Source organism: Daktulosphaira vitifoliae, unplaced genomic scaffold (genome assembly GCF_025091365.1).
Source record: "Daktulosphaira vitifoliae isolate Bord-2020 unplaced genomic scaffold, ASM2509136v1 Scaffold_3, whole genome shotgun sequence".
NCBI classification, from domain to species: domain Eukaryota; kingdom Metazoa; phylum Arthropoda; class Insecta; order Hemiptera; family Phylloxeridae; genus Daktulosphaira; species Daktulosphaira vitifoliae.
The window spans coordinates 2,352,534-2,364,937 of record NW_026099574.1 but is presented as its reverse complement, the minus strand read 5'-3'; the positions used below and the strand labels follow the sequence as shown (position 1 = coordinate 2,364,937).

Below are 12,404 nucleotides of genomic sequence, written 5' to 3'. Positions count from 1 at the left end.
CAAATGAGAACCAGGAATTGTATTATGTTTCTTACAAAGTTTATTTCGTTTTAATGCCCTTTTTTATAAAAAAAAATTGTCTTACTTTAATTTAATAATAACAATTTATCATTGTGGTTAATATTATTTAAAATATTAATTCAAAACTAAAGTATATGAAAAATATTTAACTAAAAATAATTTTTCGAGTTTCTTGATAAATATAGCAATTGGTTTTCTTAGCTAGGGTAACAAAACATATAACAGAATAAAATAAATTTAACAAAGTTTTTTACAATTTCAAAATAAATTTTATGAGCTAATTGAGGTTACAACAAAGAGAAATTTATTATTATCATTTTTAACAGAACTCTTCATGAATAGGTTTGAAACTAATATTTTATTATTCATTTTTTAATAATAAATTAAATAATAATTTTTTTTAATTTAAAATCATGAAATTTAAAATAATCAATTTTTAAGCCTTTTTTTCAAAAAAAATTGTGTATGCATTATAAATATACACCAGTACAAATTGTGAGGGGTACAGCTTGTAGCTTGGATGGGCATCTGTGTTACAAACCCTTTCTATGTATTAAAATGTATGTAACTTAATATAATATAAGAAAAGCAATACTAAATTACAATAACACACTATGTTAATAAATACCAATCATAGGCAATTGTATGATCAAGAATCAAGATACTTGCATTATTAAATGTACCTTAACACATACTTGAATCCAAGGGTATTTTTGTAAATTCACTAATAAACAAGAAAATAATTGGTGAAATATTACATAAGTAAATTAATTTTCTGTTGTTTTTTTTCACGTTACTCATTTATAAAATAATTATCTTCTTGAGATCTTGCCAAAGTAAAAATAAATGTATTTTTGAAAAATTGTCCTATCCCTGATAATAACGTATGATTATGAACTAAACATTATTATAAAAGATATAAATTTAAAAAGAAACACTTTTCAAACTAAAAATGCCACATAACTAAACATACAGAAAAAATTAATTTTATATTTCATGATAATAAAATATCATTTTTAAAAAAGGTGTTAAATATGTGGCATTGCAATGGCAGTCCTAATATATTTTAGTGAAATAATATTATTATCAAATGATTGTTAACAATTAAAAAACAATGACCTTTTATAGAATATGTATATAAATATTTTTAACAATTCAGAATATTTTTTTGTAATATCTTGATTTAATAAAAATTTAAACTACTCTTTAATCTTTTTTTTTATTTTGCCAACAGCGTTTCATTTGTGTCGAGAAATTTTACGATTGACTAAATTAATTATTGATTCACATGTGCAATACAGATTGAACAATATTGATGCTTTTCAATTAGCTGATGGTTTGCAGTATGTTTTTGCACATGTTGGACAATTAACAGGAATGTATCGCTATAAGTATAAGCTTATGAGACAAATACGAATGTGTAAAGATCTTAAACATCTAATTTACTATCGTTTTAATACTGTAAGTTATATTCATTATTTTTATGTTAATTTAATTCAATACTGTTAAAATTTATTCATAAGGGACCTGTGGGCAAAGGCCCAGGTTGTGGATTTTGGGCTCCTGGATGGCGAGTGTGGTTATTTTTTATGCGAGGTATAACACCATTACTAGAACGTTGGTTAGGTAATTTATTATCTAGACAGTTTGAAGGAAGACATTCTAAAGGTGTCGCAAAAACTGTTACAAAACAAAGAGTTGAAAGTCATTTTGATCTAGAACTTCGTGCTTCAGTAAGTATTTTGTTACATATAAACTATTTAAAAAAATAATTTTTTAAATATAAACTTTTGTATCATATTTTAGGTTATGCATGACATAGTTGATATGATGCCTGAAGGTATCAAACAGAATAAAGCTCGAACAATTTTACAACATTTATCTGAAGCGTGGAGATGCTGGAAAGCAAATATTCCATGGAAAGTATGATATTTTAACTACTATTACAAAGAGTTGTTAAAAATAACTTGTGTTTTATAAGGTTCCTGGATTACCTACTCCTATTGAAAACATGATTCTTCGATATGTAAAAATGAAAGCTGATTGGTGGACTAATACTGCTCATTATAATAGAGAACGTATTCGTAGAGGTGCTACTGTAGATAAAACTGTTTGTAAAAAAAATTTAGGGCGCTTAACAAGATTATATCTCAAAGCAGAACAAGAACGTCAACATAACTATCTTAAAGTGAAGTTTATTATTAAAATAGGAATAATTCTTAATGAAATAATAATTAAATGTTGAATAAATAGGATGGACCATATATTTCTCCTGAAGAAGCTGTTGCTATTTATACAACAACTGTTCATTGGTTGGAATCTAGACGTTTTGCTCCTATACCTTTCCCACCACTTTCATACAAGCATGATACCAAATTATTAATTTTAGCTTTAGAACGTTTAAAAGAAGCTTACAGGTATTTTCTGTTTTTTTATTTAGTTGAAAATATACATTCATTTTTATTAATATTATTTTAGTGTTAAATCTCGTTTAAATCAGAGCCAAAGAGAAGAACTTGGATTAATAGAACAAGCATATGATAATCCTCATGAAGCATTATCTAGAATAAAACGTCATCTTTTAACTCAAAGGACATTTAAAGAAGTAAGTCAATATATTTAATATTCTTTTGAAATTAATACATAATGCATTGTGTTTTGTTATTATTGAATAGCTTAACTAGAACTGACAAAAATGTCTCTAACATCTTAAAAGTATAGTGAAATAATAAAATTGTTTTTGTTCACAAATAATTGTTTAAATTATATCATTTATCAAGTTTATTAATCTATGTTAGCAATAAAGTCAAATAAAATTGTTTTTTATTAAATTAACTTTATAAATAAAACAACTCAAAAAAACATTAGTAAAAATAAAATTGTTAAAGTAAAATTTTACTACAATTTTCCAAATTTTATTTTGTGTTTCATTTATTTAATAGTATTTTGTTTTTATGAGTTTTATTGCTATAGATTATTATATTTGTTAGAATATATTGAATAAGTACATGTATGTGAGAGACATTCTTCAGTAATTGACAACCAGTCATCAAAAGTTTATCGAAAATAATATGAAAAAAGAGGCATCTTATAAGATTAGGTACTGTGACCCATAAAGACAAACTTTCTTCCCACTAGACTCTCATGCACTTATGTTTTATATGTCAATAAACTTTTATTCAGGTTAATAATATAATGTACAGCTAAGGACAACAGTATTATGTGTTACTCCCTCTCTCAAGCTACTTCTGGATGTATTATTATAGGTGGGAGGGACTGACCAATAGATTATCTCATGATGATATCGTCTTGGAAGTTTCACTGGAGAGAGGGATTAACTTCTATAAATTGCATTTAGATATGTTATTTGTTTTAGTTTTTCAATTAATAAGCTTTAATTACTGTGATGAAATGCGTAGGGGCTCTGATATTGGATGCAGAATGATGCCCAACTATTATTGGCTTGTAAATTTTCATCTGTGATGATCATTTTTAACAATAATAGGATTACACGCGTGACTGAGATTTTTAAAAAAATTTTATTATGATGATTGCACAGGGGTCTGATTCTTTAAAAATGAATACAGACTTTTAAAATTTATTAATAATGTGGTCTGTGATCTATTATTATAAATTTTATTTGGAAAAAATTAATCTGAACAAACAAATTTAAATGTGTTAATAAATTTGATTAGATAATTAACTTCAAAAATATTCATCTAATTATGAATATACATTTGTATATCTAAAATAACCATCAATTAAACTTTATTGAGTTAAATTTTTTGGCTTATTTATATATGTATATCTATAAAATAACAAGCTTTTTTACTTTATTTAATTATATAAAAATATCTAATTAATTTTTTTTATTTTATTGTTTTTGTAATGTATTAAAATGTAATTATTATTTTCACTTGTAGGGCCTATCAAAGGCCACTGTAATCTACCGTAATGAGGAGATTTCTTAATTTTTATATTCCAGTGGTAAGTTTTGTCACCCCCCAAAATAATAATGGGTATAAATATTATCTTTTTGTATAAAACAAAATTTTTTTAACTTTTATTTTTTTATCATTTTGTAATTTTTTCTTAAGAATTTTAAATACATATTTATTTTAATAATCTAGGTAGGCATAGAGTTCATGGACTTATACTCTCATCTAGTGCCTGTTTATGATGTAGAACCGTTAGAAAAAATTACAGATGCTTATTTAGATCAATATTTATGGTATGAAGCAGATAAACGGCGTTTATTTCCACCATGGATCAAACCATCAGATACTGAACCTCCACCTCTGCTTGTTTACAAATGGTGTCAAGGTAATTCGTTTATTTTTGTAATTCAAAATGTCTACATCTAAATTAACAATTTATTTTAATAAATTAAACTAATAAATTTTAGCTTCGATATAAAGCTGACAAGGTGTTAATTTTACTATGATGTATTTATTTTTTTGTGTGTATGTGTGTGTCTGTTACTACTAATTCTCAACTCTCACCGGACCAATTTCTTTCAATGATACATCAAAAGATCACAAATTATATCTAGTTGAAGACGGCCTTAAAAATTGAAAAATTTTCCCCGTTCCCTGTAAATGTAGAAATCCCCAAAAAATTACAATTATTAATAAAATTAGTAAATTTAGACATTTTAAAATTTTTTCTTTTTAAAGCAGTCATGACTTTTTGAAAAGAGAAAGATTCAAAATAGTTTTTTTAGATTTCTTAGGTATTTGCCTGTCAATTTGGTATATATTTTTTAAAAAAATCTGATTCTTTACCTGTCCACAAGGAAGAATTCAAAATGTTAACTTTTTTCAAAAATGGACATTTTGTCTAACTTTTTCAAAAAAATTAAATCTTGGATATTATGTACTGTCATATATACATTTAATTATTAAAAATGAATTGAACTAACTCCTCATTATGGAGTTTTGTTTATAAAACAACACTCTTTTTGACATTTTACAAAGGGTAGCTCCAGCACAAATCCAAGGTACTCCTTGTACTACTTATGATTGTAGCTATCAAAAACCAGCAAGAACAGAGTGCTGGTGCAGACCTAGTCATAGATTGACTACCTGGTTTAAAACCTTATGGCAAGTCAAATTTTTCATAACTGTAAGTACAAATGAGAACCCATGTTTGATAATGTCAAAAAGTGTTAATATCTTCGGTGGATACTGCCACTCAACTTCATTCGATAACAATCTCTTATCATAATATGATTTATTTACATAAATGTATTTTTCTTTTAATTAACAAATTTAATAAGTGGTAACCAATATTCTGATTATAATTTAAAATTGTATTATAATAACAAAGTATAACTCATTACTAATATAAATATTTAGACCATCTATTCAAAAATTGAAATTGTTATTTGTTCAAAAATTAAAAATGTATTATTATTATTTTTTTTTTTTTTGTAAAAGTTTTTTTAAGTTGCCTTTATTAATTACTAAAGAAAAGCCAAAAATTACTTTTGCTTTATTAAATATCACTAAGTATATTCTAGTATGTAAATTATTAACATGAAAACAAATTTTCTGTACGTATGTTAATTTATTAGAAATTCACATTTTAATTAATTTTTTCAGTATAATTTTCTTTATTTTTAATATTATTTTAATGGATAAAATGAACTAAAATTTTTGTGTATTAGGTGTAAACAATTTACAAGATGTTTGGGATGTAAGTGAAGGGGAATGTAATGTTTTACTGGAATCGAAATTTGAAAAAATTTATGAAAAAATTGACTTGACCTTACTTAATAGGTTACTCAGACTAATCGTTGATCATAATATTGCTGATTATATGACGGCTAAAAGCAATGTTATTATTAATTACAAGGTATAAGCTTTTTTAATTTTTTATTATCTTAATAAAAAGTAAATTTATATCTATATTTCTATTTATTTTGCAATTCATAATTGAAATAATTTTTTTTCTAGGATATGAATCATACAAATAGTTATGGTATTGTTAGAGGTTTACAATTTTCATCTTTTATTGTTCAATATTATGGGCTCGTTTTGGATTTGCTGGTATTGGGATTACAAAGAGCTTCTGAAATGGCTGGACCTCCACAAATGCCAAATGACTTCTTAACATTTCAAGATGTTCAAACTGAAGTAGCTCATCCTGTTCGCTTGTATTGTCGATATACTGATAGAGTACATATTTTCTTGAGGTATTCCAAATTTATTTTAACTTTTTGACTTTAATATAGAAGTTATTTTTTTTTTTTTTCAAATTAAATATTTAATTTTTTTAAGATTTACTGCTGAAGAAGCAAAAGATTTAATTCAAAGATATTTGACTGAACATCCAGATCCTAATAATGAAAATATTGTAGGTTACAATAATAAAAAATGTTGGCCTCGTGATGCTAGAATGCGTTTAATGAAACATGATGTTAATTTGTAAGTTAAAGAATAAAGAGGTTGAATTGAAACTTTTATCTTTTTAATATTTAGAGGAAGAGCTGTTTTTTGGGATATCAAAAATAGATTACCACGTTCTACAACTACAATACAATGGGAAAACAGTTTTGTAAGTGTATATTCAAAGGATAATCCTAATTTGTTGTTTAATATGAGTGGATTTGAATGTCGTATATTACCTAAAGTAAGTGAGAACACGAAAAAGAAACTTCAACTATTAGATTTATCCATCCAATTATTTTTTTACGTTTTCAATAGTGTCGTACAATTCATGATGAACTTACTCATAGAGATGGTATTTGGAATTTACAAAATGAAATAACAAAAGAAAGGACAGCCCAATCATTCTTACGAGTAGATGATGAATCATTACAAAGATTTCATAATCGTGTTAGACAAATTTTAATGGCCAGTGGATCAACTACTTTTACTAAAGTATATTTAGCTATTTAAAATATTAATTACTTATATTATATAAATTTTCATGGTCAGATTTTTAAAAACAAATTAGTGTTATTCAATTATTTTTTATAGATTGTTAATAAATGGAATACAGCTCTTATAGGATTAATGACTTATTTCCGTGAAGCTGTTGTGAATACTCAAGAATTATTAGACCTTTTAGTAAAATGTGAGAACAAAATTCAAACTCGTATAAAGATAGGTCTTAATTCCAAAATGCCTTCAAGATTCCCTCCTGTTGTATTTTATACACCTAAGGAACTTGGCGGTTTAGGAATGTTATCTATGGGTCATGTTTTGATTCCACAAGTAATTATTATATTTTGAAACTATATTTCTTGTATTTGTGTAAAAATTACATTGTGTTTTTTTTCTTAAGTCTGATTTAAGATGGTCTAAACAAACTGATGTTGGAATCACTCATTTCCGTTCAGGTATGAGTCATGATGAAGATCAACTAATACCTAATTTATACCGTTATATTCAACCTTGGGAATCTGAATTTATTGATTCACAAAGAGTTTGGGCCGAATATGCTTTAAAAAGACAAGAGGCTAATGCTCAAAACAGGTATATGCAAAAATATGTTGTGTATTTATAAAACTTGTTGATTAGCAAGAAGTGCAAAAAGGATCATTATATGATCCCTGCACTTATCAGAGATTTGTCAATAGTGTAATCAGGAAAGTTCATAGTAGTAGCCCAATAGTGATATGGGTAAAATGGATTTTTAAGGTTTTATTTTTTTGCTAAAGATTTTTTATGTGAACAGTTCAACCTTTTTTGTAGCGCTACACATTTTGTGCCCCTTGAATGTAGACCTTCCTACACACATTTGATTGTTTTTATCAATTCTAATATAGAAAAGATTTTATGTGAGCTTCCTAAAGTCTTATAATCCTTTGTTTTCTGTTATCATATTTACACGAAAGCAGGAAACAAAGAATTTATTAATATATAATTTTACCATGCAAAATAAATGTTTTTAAATGTATATATTTTTTAAAGTGCTTCGTTTAGGAAAATTAAAAAAAAAAAAAAAAACTTCCAAATTTTAGAACTTTTAATTAATTTATGAATCTGTTTTTAATTGTAAAATTTTTAAAAATTTAAAAAAAAATTGATGAATTTTTAATTAATATAAGTAGTGTAAATAATGAAAAGTAAAATGTTTTCTTAACTTTCTAAATTCGTGTTATAAAAAATTAATTAGTGTCAACACCTCAAATTATATTGTTGTTTGTTGTATTGATTTAATTATAAATTAATTTTAGACGTTTAACTTTGGAAGATTTAGAAGATAGTTGGGATAGAGGTATTCCTAGAATAAATACTTTATTCCAGAAAGACAGACACACTCTAGCATATGACAAAGGTTGGAGGATTCGAACTGAGTTTAAACAATATCAGGTAATATTTTATATCAAAAAGTGCATACATAATTTATATAAATAATCTATATTTAGTTAAATATATATATATATACTATAAATTATTAAGATATATTATTATTTTAGCAGATATAAAATTAATGCTCTACTTTAGAAAAAGCCACTAGTTAATTTGTAATATTAATAGCCTTGTGTTAGAGGTAATATTCTTATTTATTAACATAAGGCTAGCAAGTATTTTAATTCAACATGTCAGTATTTAATATTTACTACCATGGTATTATCTAATAACAGTTGTTATCAAACTTAACTACCCAACATTAGCTAAACATTAAGTTAATTTTAGGAATGGTCAGCTGTTAGTTTTAAAGATTAAAATGTTCAAGCCATAAACTAAGTTTACAAGTGATTGTAAATATTTTACAATATTTGATAATATTTTGGCAATTAGGCTACTAACTAATCATTTACTGTTGTAAATACTTGAATTTAAAATGCTAAACTAAATTTATTTGCTGGTAGAAATCAATTCTTATATTTTAAAGTGATTAAATATAATTCAGTATTAGAAATATATAAATAATTTTCAAGTTGAATTATTTAATTTATTATCTTTTAATTTATTTATTTTAATTTAGGTACTTAAGCAAAATCCATTTTGGTGGACTCATCAAAGACATGATGGTAAATTATGGAATTTAAATAATTATCGAACAGACATGATCCAAGCTTTAGGAGGTGTTGAAGGTATATTGGAGCATACATTATTCAAAGGAACTTATTTCCCAACTTGGGAAGGTCTATTTTGGTTAGTTATGTCATATTTTATATTACTGTTATATACAATACTCATGCTACTTAACTTAGTTTTAAAGGCATCATGTCTTTATATGAAAGTATTGGGGTTTTAATTTCTTTGTTCTGAGCTTTGTAGATTTATCTATTCTCTACTACAAGCATAACTTTTTACATACTTTTAGTATTATATTAATCTCAAATTATTGGCTATATAAAACTTTTTAAGTTCATCCTTTATGCCTCATATGGGTGTTAATTTTATTTTTTCAAATGGGAACATATTTTGAATTTAATAAAATCTTTAATTTAATTTGTTTGTTAAATATAACACTTAAGTTACGAATTTTCAAGTAAAAATACATATTGAAAGATTGCAAAAATAATTTTAAAAAATAATAAAAAAATTTGACCACAACAGATAAATTTTGTAACTTTCATTTATCTTTTTCTGAAAATAATAAAAATGAACGTCGTCAACCTACTTAGCAAGACAATATGTGTTTGGACTACATATTGTTTTTATTATGTTGATTTGTTTATTTTTGAAAAAGTTATGGAAGTTTTAAGAAAAAAAGTGAAAAAATGACAAAATTTATTGATTTTTAAATTTGTAATTTTTTTGGATATTTTCCTCATTTGCGGGGAACGAGGGAAAATTTTTCAATTTTTAAGGGTAATGTCTTCAACTAGATACGATTTGTGATCTTTTGACGTACTATTGAAAGAAATCGGTCCAGTGAGAGCTGAAAAAAAGTGGCAACAGACATAAGAAAAAACACATCATAGTAAAATTAATACCTTCTCAGCTTCGCATCGAAGCTAAAATTAACTCATTTAATAACTGATAAACGAATTAAATTAGATCATAAATTCCAAAACTATAAAATAAAAAAATAATACATTGTTATTAATTAAAAAAAAAAAATAAAAACAAAATGTTTTGATTAAAAAAGAAATAAAGTTGACACACTTGCGAGCATAAAGGATGAACTTAAAACATTATATAGCTAATAATTTGAGAATTATATTTAACTAAAAGTATCAAAAAAAATTTCAAAATTTTTGATATTTTTTATAATAAACGGATCACTCTGTATATAAATATATAAATAGTAATATTTATTTCATCTTACAATAATTAAAAATGAAACTATTATTTTTTTTTTTGTGAATAATTTTATCTGTTTAAATTTGCTTATTACTTTTTACATATTTTAGGGAAAAAGCATCTGGATTTGAAGAATCTATGAAGTATAAAAAACTTACTAATGCTCAACGTTCTGGTCTTAATCAAATTCCTAATCGTCGATTTACTTTGTGGTGGTCTCCTACTATTAACCGTGCGAATGTTTATGTTGGTTTTCAAGTGCAGCTAGATTTAACAGGAATATTTATGCATGGCAAAATACCTACATTAAAAATTTCTTTGATCCAAATTTTTAGAGCTCATTTATGGCAAAAAGTTCATGAATCTATTGTTATGGATCTTTGTCAAGTTAGTAATCATTATTCATTAAATTAAATTTTTATATTTATATTTTCAATTAATATTTAGGTATTTGATCAAGAATTGGATGCACTGGAAATAGAAACTGTTCAAAAAGAAACTATTCATCCTCGTAAATCTTATAAAATGAACTCATCTTGTGCTGATATTTTATTATTTGCAGCTTATAAATGGAATGTCTCTAGACCATCATTGTTGGCCGATTCTAAGTAATTAATTCAGTGTTTTTCATATTTTTATCAAATTTAGTAGTAGTCATTTATGAGTTCTGATTCTAGCTTATTCATTATTTTTTAATGTAGGGCAAAGTAGGATAAATAGGGTAGGGTAATCAAGTAGATTTACTTATAAAGTCATTACATTCTTAAGTAATAGAATTCTTCAATCTTAACTATTGCTAAATATTTCACAATGAGTAATAAATTTTCCCCCTATGTTCATATTAACCCAATTTTACCCTTTATGTTCTATCAGCAGACTGGAGTTTTTAAAAAATCTTTTCACTTAAGTTAATGCAATGAGCTATTTTAATTTAATCAATTAATCAAATTAAGTCTGGAGTTATAAATTTTGGTTAAATATGTTTTTATTTGTTTTTAATGTATTTTATGATATTGAAATTATTTAGAGACACAATGGATAATACAACAACACAAAAATATTGGCTAGATGTTCAACTACGCTGGGGTGATTATGATTCACATGATGTTGAACGATATGCTCGGGCAAAATTTTTAGATTATACAACTGATAATATGTCAATTTATCCTTCGCCCACTGGTGTTCTAATTTCAATTGACTTGGCATATAATTTACATAGGTAATATTCTCATGTATTATTTCTTTTTGTAAGAGGAATGGTGTTAATGAGTTCATAACAAATTAGTATCACCTGATACACACTGTCATGAATGGCTCCATTTGCTGAATTAGAGATATATTTAGTAATTAGAGTTGTTATCCTTTACATTGGTAACAAATTAACTATCCATCCTAGAGTGTTAAAGATTAAGAAACCTCATTTTTGGGTATACTACAATAGCTCTTAATATGACATAAAAGTTATTATAATGTTTATTTTGATTATTTTTAAATAAACTTGTAAATTTAAATTTAGTAAAATTTTGTGTGTTCAATATTTTTATTTTTTAGAAATAATAAATATTTTTTTAATTATTTAAAAAATATTGAATAAGTAAAATTTTAGTAATAATCAAATAATTTACTTATTAATATTATAGTGCATATGGAAATTGGTTCCCCGGTTGTAAACCATTAATTCAACAAGCCATGGCAAAAATTATGAAAGCAAATCCAGCTCTTTATGTATTAAGAGAACGTATTCGTAAAGCTTTACAGCTTTATTCATCTGAACCAACTGAACCATATTTGTCAAGTCAAAATTATGGAGAACTATTTTCAAATCAAATAATTTGGTAATAATTTATTTATTTTTGTTTATTTAAATCTATTAATTAGATGTTGATAGAAACTCCTTTAAAAAATAAAAATTTAATTTAAAATTGAAATATTATAAAATATTCCTTCTTTCTAATATTTTAATTTAAGTAGAATATACTTAGACATTTATTATGTCAAAACTGTTTAATGCAGTAATTCATTGGATTTGAAAAATTATGTGTATAATCTTTGCCAAAACTGTAATTTACACCTTTTTAACTATAAAGAATCTTATGAGACTTAGTCCCCTCCTTGAAACAAAATCGATTTTTATATTTTATGCTCCTTGTTATATATTTCATTTGGGGGGGGGGG

General features: G+C 25.0%; 1 protein-coding gene across 1 annotated transcript in view; it reads left to right on the top strand.

The window, feature by feature from the left end:
* The window catches only part of LOC126902553 (pre-mRNA-processing-splicing factor 8), a 35,131-nt gene that overhangs the window by 8,798 nt on the left and 13,929 nt on the right, over positions 1 to 12,404 (top strand). The window contains exons 12-31 of the mRNA XM_050679939.1: positions 1,256 to 1,482; positions 1,545 to 1,754; positions 1,828 to 1,944; positions 2,003 to 2,209; positions 2,275 to 2,438; positions 2,500 to 2,626; positions 4,152 to 4,344; positions 5,690 to 5,877; positions 5,979 to 6,217; positions 6,303 to 6,449; positions 6,504 to 6,654; positions 6,729 to 6,905; positions 7,005 to 7,241; positions 7,312 to 7,502; positions 8,207 to 8,342; positions 8,962 to 9,131; positions 10,340 to 10,616; positions 10,677 to 10,837; positions 11,257 to 11,448; positions 11,870 to 12,064. Coding sequence (XP_050535896.1) covers positions 1,256 to 1,482; positions 1,545 to 1,754; positions 1,828 to 1,944; positions 2,003 to 2,209; positions 2,275 to 2,438; positions 2,500 to 2,626; positions 4,152 to 4,344; positions 5,690 to 5,877; positions 5,979 to 6,217; positions 6,303 to 6,449; positions 6,504 to 6,654; positions 6,729 to 6,905; positions 7,005 to 7,241; positions 7,312 to 7,502; positions 8,207 to 8,342; positions 8,962 to 9,131; positions 10,340 to 10,616; positions 10,677 to 10,837; positions 11,257 to 11,448; positions 11,870 to 12,064 — 3,706 coding nt within the window. The remainder of the gene's footprint in view (positions 1 to 1,255; positions 1,483 to 1,544; positions 1,755 to 1,827; positions 1,945 to 2,002; positions 2,210 to 2,274; positions 2,439 to 2,499; positions 2,627 to 4,151; positions 4,345 to 5,689; positions 5,878 to 5,978; positions 6,218 to 6,302; positions 6,450 to 6,503; positions 6,655 to 6,728; positions 6,906 to 7,004; positions 7,242 to 7,311; positions 7,503 to 8,206; positions 8,343 to 8,961; positions 9,132 to 10,339; positions 10,617 to 10,676; positions 10,838 to 11,256; positions 11,449 to 11,869; positions 12,065 to 12,404) is intronic.